This window comes from Poecilia reticulata, linkage group LG16 (genome assembly GCF_000633615.1).
Source record: "Poecilia reticulata strain Guanapo linkage group LG16, Guppy_female_1.0+MT, whole genome shotgun sequence".
NCBI lineage: Eukaryota > Metazoa > Chordata > Actinopteri > Cyprinodontiformes > Poeciliidae > Poecilia > Poecilia reticulata.
This window is the reverse complement of record NC_024346.1, coordinates 15032485-15048298: the sequence shown is the minus strand read 5'-3', so window position 1 is coordinate 15048298 and position 15814 is coordinate 15032485. Positions and strand designations below refer to the sequence as shown.

The following is a 15814-nucleotide window of genomic DNA, read 5'->3' as shown; positions in this document are numbered from 1 at the left end:
CCATTTTCAGCTCATTGTTGAGATATAAATCAGTTCATTTTACAGAAAGTACATTCAATTTAAAAAGGGGTTCAGAGCCGCTTTTGAACGTTTCACACAGTAAATTGGATCCAAGTCACATTCCAGAGCACACAGCTTGTAGTTTTTTTTTGCAATGAACATTTAAAATATAAATTATTTCTTGTCCTGACTGTCACACCAATACATTTTATTTTTATACTGAAAACAAAGCTGAAAACAAAAGTTTTCACCGCCTGTGAGGAAACAAATTTTTTAAAAAGGCTCCAGTTTGATCTAAAAAAATAGGTTTTATTTGCTAATTTTATAATTCTGGAGAAATCTAAATTGAGATGGAAATTTTTCAAACATTCATCATTCCCATATTTAAAAAAATAAATCATGTCTGAAACATTGAGGGTTTTTTCAAAAGGTGATTTTTTTTTTTCGTCAGCTTGTATTCTTATCCTGTTGATTATTCAAAACAATAATAATCATTAAATGCAGTCGCTGCTGTTTGGACCCCTGGACCTTTTGAGACTGGGGTTTGAAACTGGACCTGCTTTTAAGCTCTGACATGCTTTTAAAAAATATGTTTACAGAAAAAAATTACAGACTGCTTCAAAGAATAAATTTAGTGTACAATAATTCAGACAAGAGCTGACATTTATTTTGAAACTGAGGTGAATAAAACACTGAAAAAAAGTGATGTACCAAAAAGAAGCCAAGTTCAGAAAAGTGAAATATTTAACATGTAAAATGTCCAGAATGTGACGAAAAAAAATGTCGAAAAACCTATACCTTTCATGCTGGAATTTTGCAATGGAAAATGTACAGAAACCCAGTTTTAATACGTCACGAAAATGTAAACAAATCATCTACAGTTAAGTTACTAAACTCAGAACAGGTTTTAGAAAATGATTTTCAGAAACTGAACACAATTCAAACCACTTCAGTGATTCTTAGCACAAGATTTTAGAGCGCGCCTCTTGATGAATCGCCCCGGTCGCCTTAAAAATGACATCAGCAATATTAAACGTCAAGTGAAATTGCTTTCATGATCACAGCAGGATTGAGTTAATACAACAGTCACAGTTTTCTACAGGCACGTGATTAATGTGAGTGAGTCAAAGCAGGGAAACGGGAGGTTAAAAATCTGATCAGTATCCTGATGAAACGGAGAGTAAGCAGCAGATCCTGAGAATCAGAGGGTTAAGGCTTTACTCGAACAGTCAGAAACATTAAACTGTTTTATAAGCTTCAAATGAACAATCTTTGGTTGAATTAGTGCATAGATGCAGGGGCCCGGATATGAATGACAGATTCAAAAGAGGCACTTACAGATTTTCTTAAAACGAACCATTTGCTTTCCGTCACTCATTCTAGGTGGTCTTCCCTGCGTTTCTTGCGATAATAAAAGCCATCCCGTGAGTTCTGAAGTGTGTGTTGAGATCTGTCGCTTTTTCAAAGTGTTTACCGCACACCTTGCAGGCCAGCGCTCCGTCGTCGTCCTTCCCCTGACCAGCCAGAGGCTGACCGGAGGGCGAAGCCGGCTCGGAGCCGTTCAGGGAGCTCCTGTCGTCGTGGTTCTTGGCGTTTCCAGCAGAGGGCGACGGAGACACAACGGGGCTCTGCTGGCTGTCGCTGAAAGCATCTTTCACCTTGTGGATGATGAAGCGGTGGCGGGACAGGGAGGACGGGGATGTGAAGCAGGCGCCACACTGCAGACACTGCAGGCCGCCGCCCTCCGTCCCGCCTCGCCTGTGCTGGCTGATGTGCTCCAGGAACCTCGGCTTGTCCTCCGTGGTGAAGCCGCAGGGAGCGCAGCTGAACCCGGACTCGGGCTGGACGTACGGCGCGGCGGTCGATCGCACCTTCTTCGCTGGACTCGCTCTGTCCGTCGCCTCTGCGTCCTGCTCCGTCTTAGCTCGACGTCTCCTGCGGGACGCCGAGCCGCTGTCTTGCTCCGAAGAGCTTTCGGCTTCGTCGGCCCCCTGCGTGCAGAGCAGACACAAATGTTCAAGCGTTTTCCATCCGGCTCGTCTCCAGCGTCGGCTTCCTGTTGCCGAGGTTCAGCGGTGAAAGCAGCTCACCAAGAGCGAGTCCTGACCCGGGCTGGTCATGCTGTGTCTCATCTGGATGTGCCGCTCCAACATCGACCTGCTGCTGAACGCTTTCTTACTCTCAGAACAATATCTAAAAAAATAACACAAACTTAGTGTTTATAGAAAAAAAACAGCTTTTATTGTGGCATAATATATATTTTAAAAAGTTAAATTTTTGCTGTTTTGGTAAACTTTGCAATCATTGCACTTAATTTGTATTATTGTAAACCTTAAAGTAGCTCTCACTGTGGTGGAACTAGGCTATCAAATGATTAAAAAACTGTATATGATGACAATTTTAAATCTGCAAAGTTTGTGATGGCAATATTAGTTGCACATCTTGAGCAGATTCTGAAAATCTAAGATATGTACACCAGCTTGCCATTTTCCACCACTGGCATGGAAAATTGAATACCGAATAAACTCACTGGCAGCGGAAGCCGCGGTTCATGACTTTGTGTTTGTCTCTTATGTGGCGCCTCATGCTGGACGTGGTGGTGAAGGAGCTCTCACATTTGTTGCAGGGAAACTTCTTGAGAAACTAAAACATCATAGAAAATAATAAGCATACATCAGCTCATTTCTATTTTCGCCTAATAATTTCTAGTGCAAGCCTTCAGAGATGCGTCCCCTGACCTTGCCGTGCTGCTCGCCCATATGAGAAATGTATTCCTCCCGTTCTGTGAACTGGGTGTTGCACGCGCGACATTTCCACAATGTAGGCGCCTTCATCCTTTCGGGCTTCACTTTCTCCTTCCCCATCCATTCCTCCTCTGAGCTCTCGGGTTTCCCAGCCAAATGTGAGACGGCCGCTGGAGGTGAAGGCAGCTCTTCCTTCAACGTGGGAGCCTGGTGGGTCTGAAGCAGAGACAGCCAAGCGTAAACCATCAGACAACGGCTGGGGGAAGAGTTTTGTGAGGTTACCTTAATGCGCACGGACACGCACCTTGAAATGATCCAGCAGGGAATTCCTCTGAGAAAACAGCTTGGTGCATTCAGGGCATTTGAACACGTGCACCTTCTGATTGGCCAAGTGAGTGTCGAAGTGGGTGTACAGCAGCGGCTTGTGAGTGAAAACTGTGTCGCACATGACGCATTTATAAATCAGCCTGAAAGGAGGCAGAAAACAGTCAGGAACCTGAAACGAGCACGGTTTGTTTAGAGAGCAGGTGAACGTGAATGAACAGCGTTTACATGGCCTTTGCGTCCGTGAGGTCTGAATGCTGAGCTGAGATGTGGTTCTGGATGCTGGGGGCAGATTTGAAGGCCATGGGGCAGCTGGGGCATTTATGGAACATGTCGCAATGAGCCTGCTGGATGTGGGACTTCACTGAGTTCAGCCCCCCAAACACCACCAGGCAACTGGAACATCTGCACCGAGCAACGGGAACAGACTGAGAAACGTTGACTGGTGCAGAGGATTTTTATCAACAACAACCACCACAGTAAAGAAAGCGAATCCTTACAACTCCACTGGGACAAAAACAACTTTATGGGGGTTTGGAAGCACAGAAGTGCTTGCTTTTAATGCACCTGTAGCCGATGCGGCGGGAAAAGTGCAAGCAGCTCTCCTGCAGGTGTTTTTGAAGCAGCTGCTGCTTGGCGGTGCCGCCGCACTCTGGGCAGACGTGCGGCGAGGAGCCTTGGTGGATTCGCTGATGGGCTGCGGCGCTGCAGCTGTTGGGCAGGAGCATGGGAGGAGAGCACTCTGTGCAAGACTGCAGGGAGCAGGAAGGACATAAATAAGAAATGGGTGAAAACTACTTATTAGACATAGAAATGCTCACATTGCTACAGACTATAACTTGAGGCAAACATACTCATTTTGAAACACTCGGTCGGTTTAAAGCTTCCAAATGGCCTTTAGCTTTTACACATTCTGTCACACCAAAACTGCAAACACACTTTAAACACTGAGATGAAACTGAAATGCAGCTTTTTACCAAAGAGTTTCTAAGGGCTGAACTTCTGAGTGATGAAGAGGAGAGCGCAAGCTGACGAGCAAAATGAAAGTGAGACTGAGGAAGTGTGTGAGGCTGTTCAGTTTTTAACACCAAAAAAGGTTTCTTTGGAGACGGTAGTGGGCAGGAGCAAGATGCACTCAATGACATTTCATGGTAGGCTACTGCATGTTGCCGGTACATATTTCATTAATAGTAAAAAAAATAAAAATCTGTGTAAGTATCTCATGTTTCAACATTAAAACCTGCGGCTTATAAACACGTGCAGCCTATTTATGTGCACTTTTTTTTTTCCAGTTAGTGGGTGCAGCTTATATTGCTTCCTTTTTCCATTTCAACCATTCAATTTCACCATGTTCTGCTCATTTAATACATCCCCCCATGTATATTGGTATCGACATCTTCTGCTGTATATATAATATACTCAACTTTTTGTGATCATCTTTGGCGTCATTGAAATGAATGAAACGTCCCATAAATTGTGAAAAATTATGCTACAAATTGTGCGCTCTCACAGCTAACTACTTCCACGTACTTTCATCTAGAAACGCCGTTAAAACTTTTAAATCTAGTCATATCCTTTGCCTACTTTTGCTTATTTCAGCTTTTTAATTATCTTTTACAGATTTCATAAAATTCCTCTTTGTGTTTTTGCTCTCATTATGTTCAGTCTTCAGATAAAAAAGAATCACTGTCCCGATATAACCTTTTTAACTCTCTTTCCAACGCCAATTCCGACCAGCAATTTACACAGAAGTGATTGTTTTTGGCTTCAACCATCTCATTACCTTCACTTTTGTTTATAAAAGTGCACATAAGTAAAACTTACAGTGCCTTTAGCTGGTTTGACCTCTTGGAAATGGTCAGAAACCTCCTCTTTGCTGCCAAACTGAGTCTGACACTCAGGGCATTTATTATTTGTGTACAGCAACATATCCGTTTCTTTCTTGGATGGTGCAGCGTGATGTGCCGGCTTTAGAGTGACCTGGCCTAAAAAAAAAAAAAGACATAAAAGATCACAAAACCAGACTTGATCACATGAAGACATTCCAGTCATCACTTTAAGGAGACAGAAGGCATAATCCTCCTCTCACCCCCTGCCGCAGCCGCAGCTGCAGGTTCAGGCTGGCTGATCATCTGCTCCACAGGTACAGGCTTCATGACCAGATGCGAGCACTGCATGATCAGGCCTTTCTCTTTGTGCTCTCGGGCGTGCAAAAGCAAGCTGCACTTGTTGAAGAAGGCCAGCCGCTTGGCGCAGTGATTGCACGTCACCTCGATCCGGAGCGAGCGCCTGTCGTAGTGCTGCGCCAAGCTGTGCTCCAGGGCGAAGGCGTCGCCGCACTCCAGACACCGGTAGCCCTGCAGGGAAGCAAGCAGACGGGAAAACTAAACATCTGGTCTGGGATAAAACATTTTTCCCACATTAAATCTTATAATATGCTCATACTAAGTCGATTTTACATGAGCATTATATGATGTATTGTTCCACTGGCTGATTACTTTGCCTGTAACTAGTATTTTTTCATCAATATTAAAGAGTTACTTGTTTAAATCAAGATGAAAAGTTACCTCTAAGTTAGTTTTGTTTTATTTCAAGTGTACTAAAATATTTGCACTAGAAACTACACCAAAAGTACTCGGTACAAGTTTGTGTTTTTGCATTTTCGAGGAAAAAAAGGTTACTGCAGGTTAAAAATAAATATTGACTTCAAAGAACAATATTGGGAAATGTAGCCCGCAGCTCTAAATGTCTTGATTAAATAAAAAAAAAAAGTGTTACAAATGACTAAAAACAGCAACATTTCTTTATAAATTATAACTCTCCCATTGGTGTAGCGGTGCAGGCTCACCTGTGATGGGAGGGAAATGCCCCACTCTGCTGGTACTGGGGAGCTCAGGTCTGGCTTATAACTGGGCAGAAGGTTTTTGTTGTTGAGGATTTTGTTGAAGGCTTCCACCAGGTTGGTCTGGCTCTTGGAAATGATCGCCCCGGTGCTGTTGACTATAGAGGCCGGCCTGCTGCTGGTTTGAGGCGCCAGAGGTGCCGGCAGGGCGATCCCGCTGTTGAGAGTTTTCTTACCGAGGCTGCGGAGGTTGATTGCACCTGGGTTGGCCCTGGAGGAGGAGGAAGAGGAGGAGGAGGAGGAAGAGACAGACGGCAGTGTTGCAGTCTTAGTGATGCTGACCGCTGTAGGGGACACTCTGGGCTTTTTCTCCTTCACTGTAATGACGCTTTCTGCTGTTGCCGCTGTAGTCAAGTCCGACTGCTGTTGCAGCTCCTTTTTGAACTTTTGGCCTTCTGGAGACGGTTTTGAGCTCTCGGCGTCTTTCGTGGAGGCTTTTGCGATTCGTTTAGGAGCCAGATTAGTCACGGTTCTTGTGATGCTGCCCGTTGGCATTTTAATTTTTACTTTGAGAGGTCTGGGTGGGGAGGATGGCGTCTCTGTGTGCTCGCTACCAGCATGGCAATTCTCGTTTGATTTTTCTCCATCTGCTGCCGTCTTTTCACCCAGATCTTCAGTTCCCTGAGATCTGTCCTCCTCTCGCTGCTCAGCTTCAGCAGGCGGATCTTTTTCCAGGAGTTTCTCCTTATTCGGATCTGGGCCTGGTGTCGAACCAAAATCAGAGCTGCTGTTCCTGTTGAACAGAAGCCCGGTCTCACTGGGTGGCGGGCTCTCGGGCGAGTCCCTCTCATCGATCACATGCTCTGGGTATTTCTCCTCCTTCAGTGCCGCTGAGTTTGTGTCGACGGCAGAGAGGGCCTGGGGCTGTGGAGCTGTGGAGGAAGAGCTAGGTTTCAAAGGCTGTTCCTCTTCCTCTTTTGGGGATTTAGGTTTAGCAGAAAGACTGGGAGGCTGCGGAAAAACAGAAGATGTGTCCTGATACGCCAGAGGACGATCCGAAAGGAGTTTTTCTCGGCGTCTGCGTTTTGGAGGGGAGAACATCATCGATTCTGGGCTCTCCTGAATCACCAGCGGGCTTCCGAAGTCCGGATCGGACTCGTCTTCATCTGTGTCCGCATCACATTTGGTTTCATCTGTCATGCTTCCGTTTTGTTGCAAAGGAGGCGACAAAGGATTAGCATGTTTTTCTTGCAGAGGCGAGCAAGGGATTAACGAAGGTGGGGAGCGAGGAGGTGATCGGGTGGTACCAGCTGGTGTTGAAGACTCTGGGTACAGAAGGGGCGACAAACTGTTAATAACATCAGAGCCGGGTCCGGCTCCTTCATCGCCCTCATTATCACTCAGCGGGGAGCTGAAAGGAGGAGGCTCGGACCAGGGTTGTGCGCTGGCCTGTCCCTGATTGATGGCTTGAGCTTCCTCAAAGCCATTGGTAATCTGAGGCTCCATGGCAGCGCTGGCAGGCAGTTTGGGCTCCAACTCTGAAGTGAAATCCTCTAACTTGACTGGAACCTGAGAGGTTAAGGCACTGCCCGGTGGATTATCAGCTTTATCCCTTGCAGACCTGTCTTCCTCCTCCAGAGACTCAGACCGAACCGTGTTCTTCACTATGACGCTGACCACAGGCGGCTCAGAGCTGGGGAAGCACGAAGAAGTCCCACTCTTGCTTCCCCCAGGTGCACTAGTAGCCCCTCCATCCCGCTGCTCGGCTGGGTTTGACTGAATGGCCTCTTGTGCGTCAATGTCAGGGATGTCGAAAGCTGCAAGCAAGTCATCAAAATCAGGGGTCTTCATGTCCCCCATCGCCAAGCCCCGAAACCTGCAGAAGTAGCAGCTGAGTCAGTGATAGCAGCGTGAACTCGGCTAACAGTTGCGAGTTAATGCCGAGTTACAACCGAGCAGCTGGTGAATTAAAACAACTATATTGCCAAAACAGGCTGTGCATTCTGTGCATGCATGTATTTGATGTATGCAAAACAAAGACAATGAGTAACAGTTAAAGGTCAGACAGTAACAGAGCTTTCAAACTTTATCTGCAACAAGTTGGAGCTAGCAGCTAGCAGCGTTAGCCGCTAACTGTTAGCATCCCCTGCTAGCGCCCACGGAGCTGTTAAAACGCCTTAACTTAACAAATGAGACAGTCAGGTTATTACGGCCTCGTTTAATCACATCAAATGCACGCTGTGCTTTCCTTCATCACCAAACAGATAAATAATTTTGCTACCTGACGGTTAGCGAAGTTGGTTCCTGACTTTTCCTGTTGGTCCCGTCAGTTTTCCGTCAAAAACTCTGCGACAGTCGACTTTCAGCAGCAGCAGCAGGTTAACAGTCTGAGCACAACAGGCACACATTCATCTCTGAACGCTAAGCCAAACATTATCATTAGTATTTAGTTAACTTTTTTCTATATATGCAAATAGATCAGAAAATACAAAATATTACACAAAGGAAGTATTATATATTTTATCGATGTTGTCCTAAAGTTGCACACTGCACTGTACACCATAGAGTTGATTTTAATTGCGTCAAATATGTAAAGGGTTCATGTAAATTATTGTTACATATTGAAGAAAGTAATGAGAACACTTTTTTTTTATTTCTACCTATTTAACGTTGTGCAGTTTGATTTGATTGTGTTCAAAATAAGCGGCAACAATCATAGCAATAATAATAGAGCATTTGATTATTAATAATTTGGGATTGGATTTTTAGTGATAGTATGCAGTAATAATTTAATAGCAATAAATTAGTAGTATGTAATTATCATTAGTATTCTGTATCTATTGTAATATATCATTTCCATATACTCGTATAAAAGTTTTATCTTAAAAAAAAAATGTTTTATCACTAACCTGTTCCACTACATGTCATTTTAAAAATGGAAAAAGCTCAATTCTAAAGCAAAATCAAAGGTTTTTGCTCTGTCACTTGTGAAATGTTACAGGAGAAATAAGTTTCACATATCAGTACTATTCTTGGCAAAGACAGGATTTTATCAATATACAAACCTGCAGTTATTTCTACAATTCTTTGTTTATAATATATAAAAACCCCCATTAAAACTCACACCATGTGTTTAATCCGAGATTTCTGCTGATCAATTCCTATACGCAAATCCAAGTGATATAGAATTGTGGATTTTATACATCATTAATAAATGCTCTATTTTTAATTGACCTATGGGTTTAAGCAAAGTTTTACACTACAGTAAGTTGGATTTGTCACAAAGAACAGCATGGATGCATTGTACAGCAGATATAAATCAAGTTTAAGTTCTGCATGCAAAGAATATCAGCTGGATGAACTTTTACCTCTCTTACCACATCTGAAGTGTTAATCACAATGCTAAAACTCAAAGATTCCAATTAAGATTTTATTGCAATGGTGGAAAAGAGAAAGGAAAATATTTTAGTCAATATTGTTATTAGTAGTATGTGCAATTTCTGACAGAGAAATTGTTCTGAGAGAACAATTTCCATGTTCTCTTAGTCTACACAGGTATTAATCTTAAAGACATTCCCAGCGTTTCTCCAGGATCTTCCCAATTCTGTCTCTTTCAGTGATAACGTTAACCTTTTCTGGGATATTCTTCACCATGTTCAACATCTTTAATCCAATACGTCCACTGCCCTTCCTCTAAAGATGTCTAAAACATTAGCTTTTCCAGGAACAATAAATGCAATTCTCCCTTCAAGCTACCTGGAATGTTATTTTAAATCCTTTAACTCAAATCCAATGTTTGTTTTTTTTTCAATCCCCATCCCTGGAATTGATACTAAGAAGTCTATGTAAATGTATGATGAAAATCATTAACAGAAAAAGTTTGCTTTAGCAAATATGTTATTAAAGTAACCAAGAGGTCTTCAAACACTCTGTTCTGTAGATTTATTGAAGAAACGTCTCTATGTTAATGAGGAGATACGTTACAAAAATGAAAAAGGGGTTAAAATCAGCCCAAAAACAAAAGCCAAAGACTGTTTACATTCTATACAGAGGGGAAAAATAAAAATTATGCTGGGTTTAAATGTAATGTTACGGTGAAGACATGCAGAGCAACTCTCATAAGTCTCATTTATCACACAGTTTCATAATCTCTTCTAAAATGCTCATTTCTTTTTCTCCTCGTCCTTCTTGGTGTCAGACTTGGAGCCCGTTTGGGAAGCCAGCGAGCCCATGGCGTTCCGGATGGCCTCATTGTTGGGGTCGACCCCGGGGAGGTTCTCTAAAACACTCTGCAGGAACTCCGGATCCTGCATTACATCATAGTCCTCTTCATCCTGCGGAGAGACACGACAAGCTTTTAACCACATGTTTTAAAAGCTTAAAATAGACAAAATACCTAATACCTAAACCAGCCGCTGCTGACCTTCGCTTCACTGGAATCTATGTCGGCGCCCGTGTCCATCTCCTCGCCAACAAACTCTGCAGGGTGGAAAAAAGAAAGATTATGCAAAACAAAAAGGGAATGGACATTTAGACTTGGTAAGATAACCTAAAATTAGCTGAAAATAGTTTTGTAAATGGAGCAGAAATGTACAGTCCGAGTTAGAAATGTCAACATGCTTATCGTGGGCATGAATGCCAAGCAAATTTAGGTCTTTTAAAGATTTCTAACTTTTTCTTTTTTTTTTTTAAGAGTTGAATGTGTAGCCAGCACTCTAAACTAATTAAACAAGTTCTACCAATTTCGATAAAAAAAGAGTTGTTAAATATCAAACAAGAATTGCATCAGAAGCTTTGTGATGATTACGAAAAATTTGTGGTTATTTTACAAATGGTAGAGAGGCTGAAAAACAAACAAAAGAACAATTTTTTTATTTTATTTTTTTTTTTACAAAAATTGATATTCCTGAACCTGCTCCAGCTCCCTGCATGGACATCTGCAGAGCATAGGCGATCTGTTCCTCCTCCGTCATGCGGCTGAAGTCTGGCAGAGCAGGTGCAGCCGAGTCTGCATGCGAGACCGACATCTTCAACAGGGCGTCCTCCGACTCTGGAGCAGACAGGAAAATATGCAGCGTTGCTTGCACCCTCGCGTTTGTCTGTTGCACTCAGTGAAAATGAGCCGAAATCGGCGTCTTTGATTCGATCGATGTTATGTGACTTTTCTCACCGTCTGCTACAGGGGAGGAAATGTTGGCTTCAGCCGCTGATGCAACAGCAGCTCTGCGAGCTTCATCCTCCTGTCTTTGTCTCTGTTCCTCCATGGAAACGCGAAGAGCCTGCAAGAGTCAAGACACTTTAAAAACGGCTGATTATCAATTAAACTTAAAAAAAAAAAAAAATGTTTCGCTAGATTTTGTAAGTTGTCTCCTACCAAGGCCAGCTCTGGGTCTGCACTGGGATCCACTCCAAACTCAAAGTCACTGGCACCGAGACCCAACACGGCGCCTCCTTCCCCTGCCAGGATGGGCGAGGAGAGCAGGGCATCTGCCAGACTGGGACCTGGAGGTACTGTGACCAGGTGGGAGCCAGCGCCCTCTTTGCCATTAAGTGTGTTGATGAAAGCCGTCAGCTTCTCTGTGTTCATCTCCTGAAGAGGACAGGATGGTTCAGAAAGAGTCACTGGTCCAAACGGGGCCAACAGCTTTAAATTTACCTCCTCGCCAAAGTTAATGATGTCCACATTGACTTTCTCTTTCTTCAGACGCTTTGCCATTTTGACCAACTGCAAGAAAAGCCATTTTAGTTTGAGTGAATGTTTAAGCCTCATTAAACAGCTGCTCAACAATTAACTTCTGAGCAAATCTACACCAATTGTGTAGCTCCATGTTTTTTTTTTTAGTTCCTTAGTCAATCCAGCAATGATAAAACACATTCAGGAAATATTCAATGCCCATCATGCTACTTTAGGCGTCACTATTTATCATAAAATTCTTTCACCAAGTTATCTACTTTCTTTAAGCCACCGGCATAAATAGTGTATCTGAGGCCTGAAACATCTTCTAACACATGAATATGGAGAGTTTATGTCAGGACTTAACTCACTTCTTTTTCATTGTCCTCCACTGGGCTGCCCACAAATGCAATAATGCGCATCTTGTGGTTTTTGCCCTGCCTGTGCTTCAGCGCCAGCTGCACACAGAAACAAACCAAATCAACAAAACAGAAAAAAAACACATGAAGAGACTTATTCATGTTTTTGAAAAAAGATGTTTTAGAAGAAACAACCGCAAGAAATTTTTACTGTGGAAATCCTGAAATGTCCCAAATAGTGTTGCACTGAAGCAGTTTTACCTTTAATGGCCCAGTTAATTACTGGGAAAAAAAGAATGTTTCCCTGCTTATTAAGTACAACAAATTTACAAAAGAAGAACAAAAAACATTCCACTTTTCTCTAAATGTACCTCAGTCGACAGCAGGTTCCTTAATGCTCTTTGAGTTTGATTGCCATCAGTTAAACATCGAGATGCATTGGTGTATAAAATACAAATTCCTTCATTTTCTATTGGATTCAAAACTACAACCTCTACAAAAAAAAAAGTCAGCAGCACATTTTTCTCCTTTGTCAATATTTGTTGCATTTAATTGTTGGATTGTATCAATATTTCCACAAATGATACAATCCAATCTTAGTGAGAAAATCTCTATCAGAGTCCAAAGAAAATTTTATCTGCATCAAGAAGGAAAAACCTGATTGTTGAATCTCCAGTTAACAGAAAAAAAAGACAAATGTCATAAATAAAAGACCTGCTGTGTATTAGGAGAGAAGATGCAGCAATGAATCAAATAACTCTTGAGTGAAAAAGCCAGTTTATTTCTTATATCGACGTTAAACTATACTGCGTGTATTGATTTTATTGCACTAGAATAACATGCTATTCCTTATTGGTTCCTAGAGAAACACCGTTCAATAAACCAGTTCCAGACTCACATGCGCCACCCTGATGCCAGTGCAGAAACTAATGTTTCCTCGAGGCTGCACCGCATGCAGCTTAGACAGTATCCTCCCTGTGTCTGGAGTCAGTGTGGTCAGCACTTCACAGTTGCTGTACGGGGGGACAGAACAGCGGCTTTGTTAGGTAACGTTTTAAATGTCAGTGCACAAAGTAAAGCACAGTCCCCCTTACTTTGCCATGGTGATGAGGCCCACGTTATTTTCTGGGTTACTGCGGGTCTTGGAGTGACAAACGATGTTAACTGCATCCTGCTGAGCCTGCAGCCTGGTGGGCAGAAAGTCTCCATTTCGCATGTACTCACTGTTGTCCACACTGGGGGGGGAAACAAGTAGGTAAAACCATGAACTGTGTTGGAGAAATCATTTAAATATTACACTTTAGACGAGTAATGTCTACAAATTAATAAGACATGGATAAGTAACACAAAATGCAAGAAAAATTGTCCTTAACACCTCTTAGTAAAGTGTGAAGGGAAAAATGAAGAGACTGTTTTTGGCTGCAGTGTTTCCAACTAAGGATTTATTCAAGAGATGTTCCCATTTGATGTTTTGATGATGGCAAAAAGGAACTTTATGCTGTTAAAAATCAAAGATAAGCGATCATGCTTCATGTAGGTCTGGATGTGATGAGAAATAATTGAAATTAATTTAATATATATATGATAATTCCTGCTTTCTTTACGGCCTTTAAATGCAGGTGCAGCTCTCCTTGTACTCTTATGAACCAATCTTGGACAAGTCGAAGACAACGGCTTGATTAAAAGGCTAAAGAAGCCCCTCCACCATTACTCCTGTCAAAGAGTCAATTTATCCATCTCATACTTTTTCTTGCCATCCTTCATCAACCGGAACCCAAGATACTTTGTAATCTTTTTCTAATTCCTCTTTCTTATTGCAGTGAGCCAACTTCTGATATTAATGAATTCTACAAAAACAAATCCAAGATATTGCTCCTATTTTTTAAAGTCAATTTAGTTACATGCCAGACTAGTGCCAAATTACCACTATTCAGAGTAATGGAGCCACAGGGTTTGTGGACATAATAACCTTAGTTAATGTTGTCACAATATGTAAATATTAGTAGATTATTGAAGAAAACACCCAAAAAAGTCTGACCATGTCACCGTGAGTCTCCATTTCAGTTTCTTCTTTAATGCACAGGAATAAGTCTCTATTGAGGAATCATTAGCTCATAAATCTTCTGCAAAAATCGCAAAAGCCTACTGGGGATTTCAATATTTTAGGGTGAGTTGCTCGTACAAGCTAATCGATGTAAAGAAACCAGATTCAAAGGTGCTATTCTTGATATTTTGTATTTAGGCAACAAATGTTCTAAAAAATATGAACTGTTTGATTTACTTATGATACTTTATGTAATGCGGCATACATGTTCCGTTCAAAATATAAATGAATGGCAGAATTAAAGGTAGAAACTCGTCCTTAGAACAATGACAGCGGCTTTTTGGTTTTGTTAGCTAGCCAAAGCTAAACCATTTCAAAGAAGCATTTTCCTTCACCGACGGAAACAACCTGAACTGTTCAGTTCGGTTATAAAATCAGCAGGTGAGAACAATATAGACATAAAGATTTTTACCAAACAAGGGACTTGTAAAAAGGCTATATTTGAAATAAAAACGGTTAGCTACTAGTTGTGGCTAAGAGTGACTCAGTGGAGACATAAAACCCAAAACAAAGCGCGTAAACGAGACATTTCTGCGTAACACAAACATTTACGTACATTATAAACGCGATTTCTTATGCCATAACCTCTTCCAAACTTAGCTAGCACCCACATTTTTGAATTTATAAACATATTTCAAATTTCTTACCAGACCATAGTACTTTCAAGCACCATCTTGAAGCCGTCTACGTCTCGTACGTCACCGTGAAGGCTCCTGGGTAATGAAGTCTCTAACATCTTAAACAAAATTCTATCCCTAGAGAGACAGCATTTCATAAAATACATTTATTCCCAAGCTGATTAACCATCAATGAAACATTAATAAAGTAGCGGTTTAATTATATTTTACTTTAACAGCAACAAAAAATGTTACTTGCATAAAACTCGACAAATCTCTGTTGTCTGCAATCTGTTAAAAACTTTTATGAAATCAGAACAGCTGAAGACAAAGACATTGAAATATTTATATATCAAATAAGAGATCTGAAAGAGATGTTGCCGCAGGCACCTTGTATGATAAAATCAGTGAAAGATGTGAATCAGAAACTGAACTGTTAATAGTTCATGAGTTATTTATGGTTTTCCAACGTCTTTCAAAACCAGTTTAAAGAAAGTAAGCAAGTCTGGCTAATAGAGTATAATTAAATGGTGTGGATCCTTGGTTGAAAACAGGCACATTCCTGGCTTATTCAGGATTACTTGTATTTGTAATGTTCTTATTAGTAGTAATTTACAGTTATAGTTAGGTGAATCATACAGCTGGTGCTAATTTATAACTTATGTTTGCTAATACATCATTTCATGGAAATAACTCCAGAAAATGCAAAAAAAAAAAAAAAAAATGCCTATTTTATTGATCAGATGAACTGCAAATCCATCAATTGAGGCTAACAAGTTGACTACTGGACATACTGGAATGTGAACAATATTTCTACTAAAGTAAACTACACATTCTGTTTATTGCAGCTTTTCTGTAACAAAAACCCCTGCATGAGTGTTTATGCTAACATTATAAATTTAAAACATTTGCATTTCAATTTTAAATGTCAGTTGCATTCAAGACAAACTGGAAGTTTGCTCATGAAATTTTGCTTAAATAATGTTCTTTGGGTAAAATGTTTTTCTTCTCTTCTTTTTCGGCTCGTCTTTGCAGTTTCCAGATTGCAGATGGACAGCTGGAGAGCCCAGGAGTTTATCACAGAGAACAGTTTTGTGGAGGAGGAGGAAGCTGAAGTTATGTAACAAAGTCAGACACAAGACCATCTACA

At 41.4% G+C, this 15814-nt stretch overlaps 2 protein-coding genes across 2 annotated transcripts; both read right to left on the bottom strand.

Annotated features, from left to right (window-relative positions):
• Positions 1-472: 472 nt before the first annotated feature.
• Positions 473-8693, bottom strand: znf687a (zinc finger protein 687a). The gene is made up of 11 exons (XM_017309754.1): positions 8192-8693; positions 5917-7786; positions 5158-5425; positions 4893-5053; positions 3636-3820; positions 3297-3473; positions 3049-3211; positions 2739-2960; positions 2531-2643; positions 2091-2193; positions 473-1991 (listed from the first exon to the last, which is right to left on the bottom strand). The coding sequence occupies exons 2-11, from the start codon at positions 7768-7770 to the stop codon at positions 1380-1382; spliced, it is 3858 nt and encodes a 1285-aa protein (XP_017165243.1). The 5' UTR covers positions 7771-7786; positions 8192-8693; the 3' UTR covers positions 473-1379.
• A 1144-nt stretch (positions 8694-9837) lies between these two features.
• On the bottom strand, positions 9838-14782 carry LOC103478144 (26S proteasome non-ATPase regulatory subunit 4-like). Its single transcript, XM_008431681.1, has 10 exons — positions 14695-14782; positions 13038-13178; positions 12842-12956; positions 11956-12042; positions 11567-11635; positions 11285-11500; positions 11081-11189; positions 10823-10960; positions 10334-10389; positions 9838-10244 (listed from the first exon to the last, which is right to left on the bottom strand). Exons 1-10 carry the CDS (start codon positions 14718-14720, stop codon positions 10074-10076), a joined length of 1128 nt encoding a protein of 375 aa, XP_008429903.1. The 5' UTR covers positions 14721-14782; the 3' UTR covers positions 9838-10073.
• Between the last annotated feature and the right edge of the window lie 1032 nt (positions 14783-15814).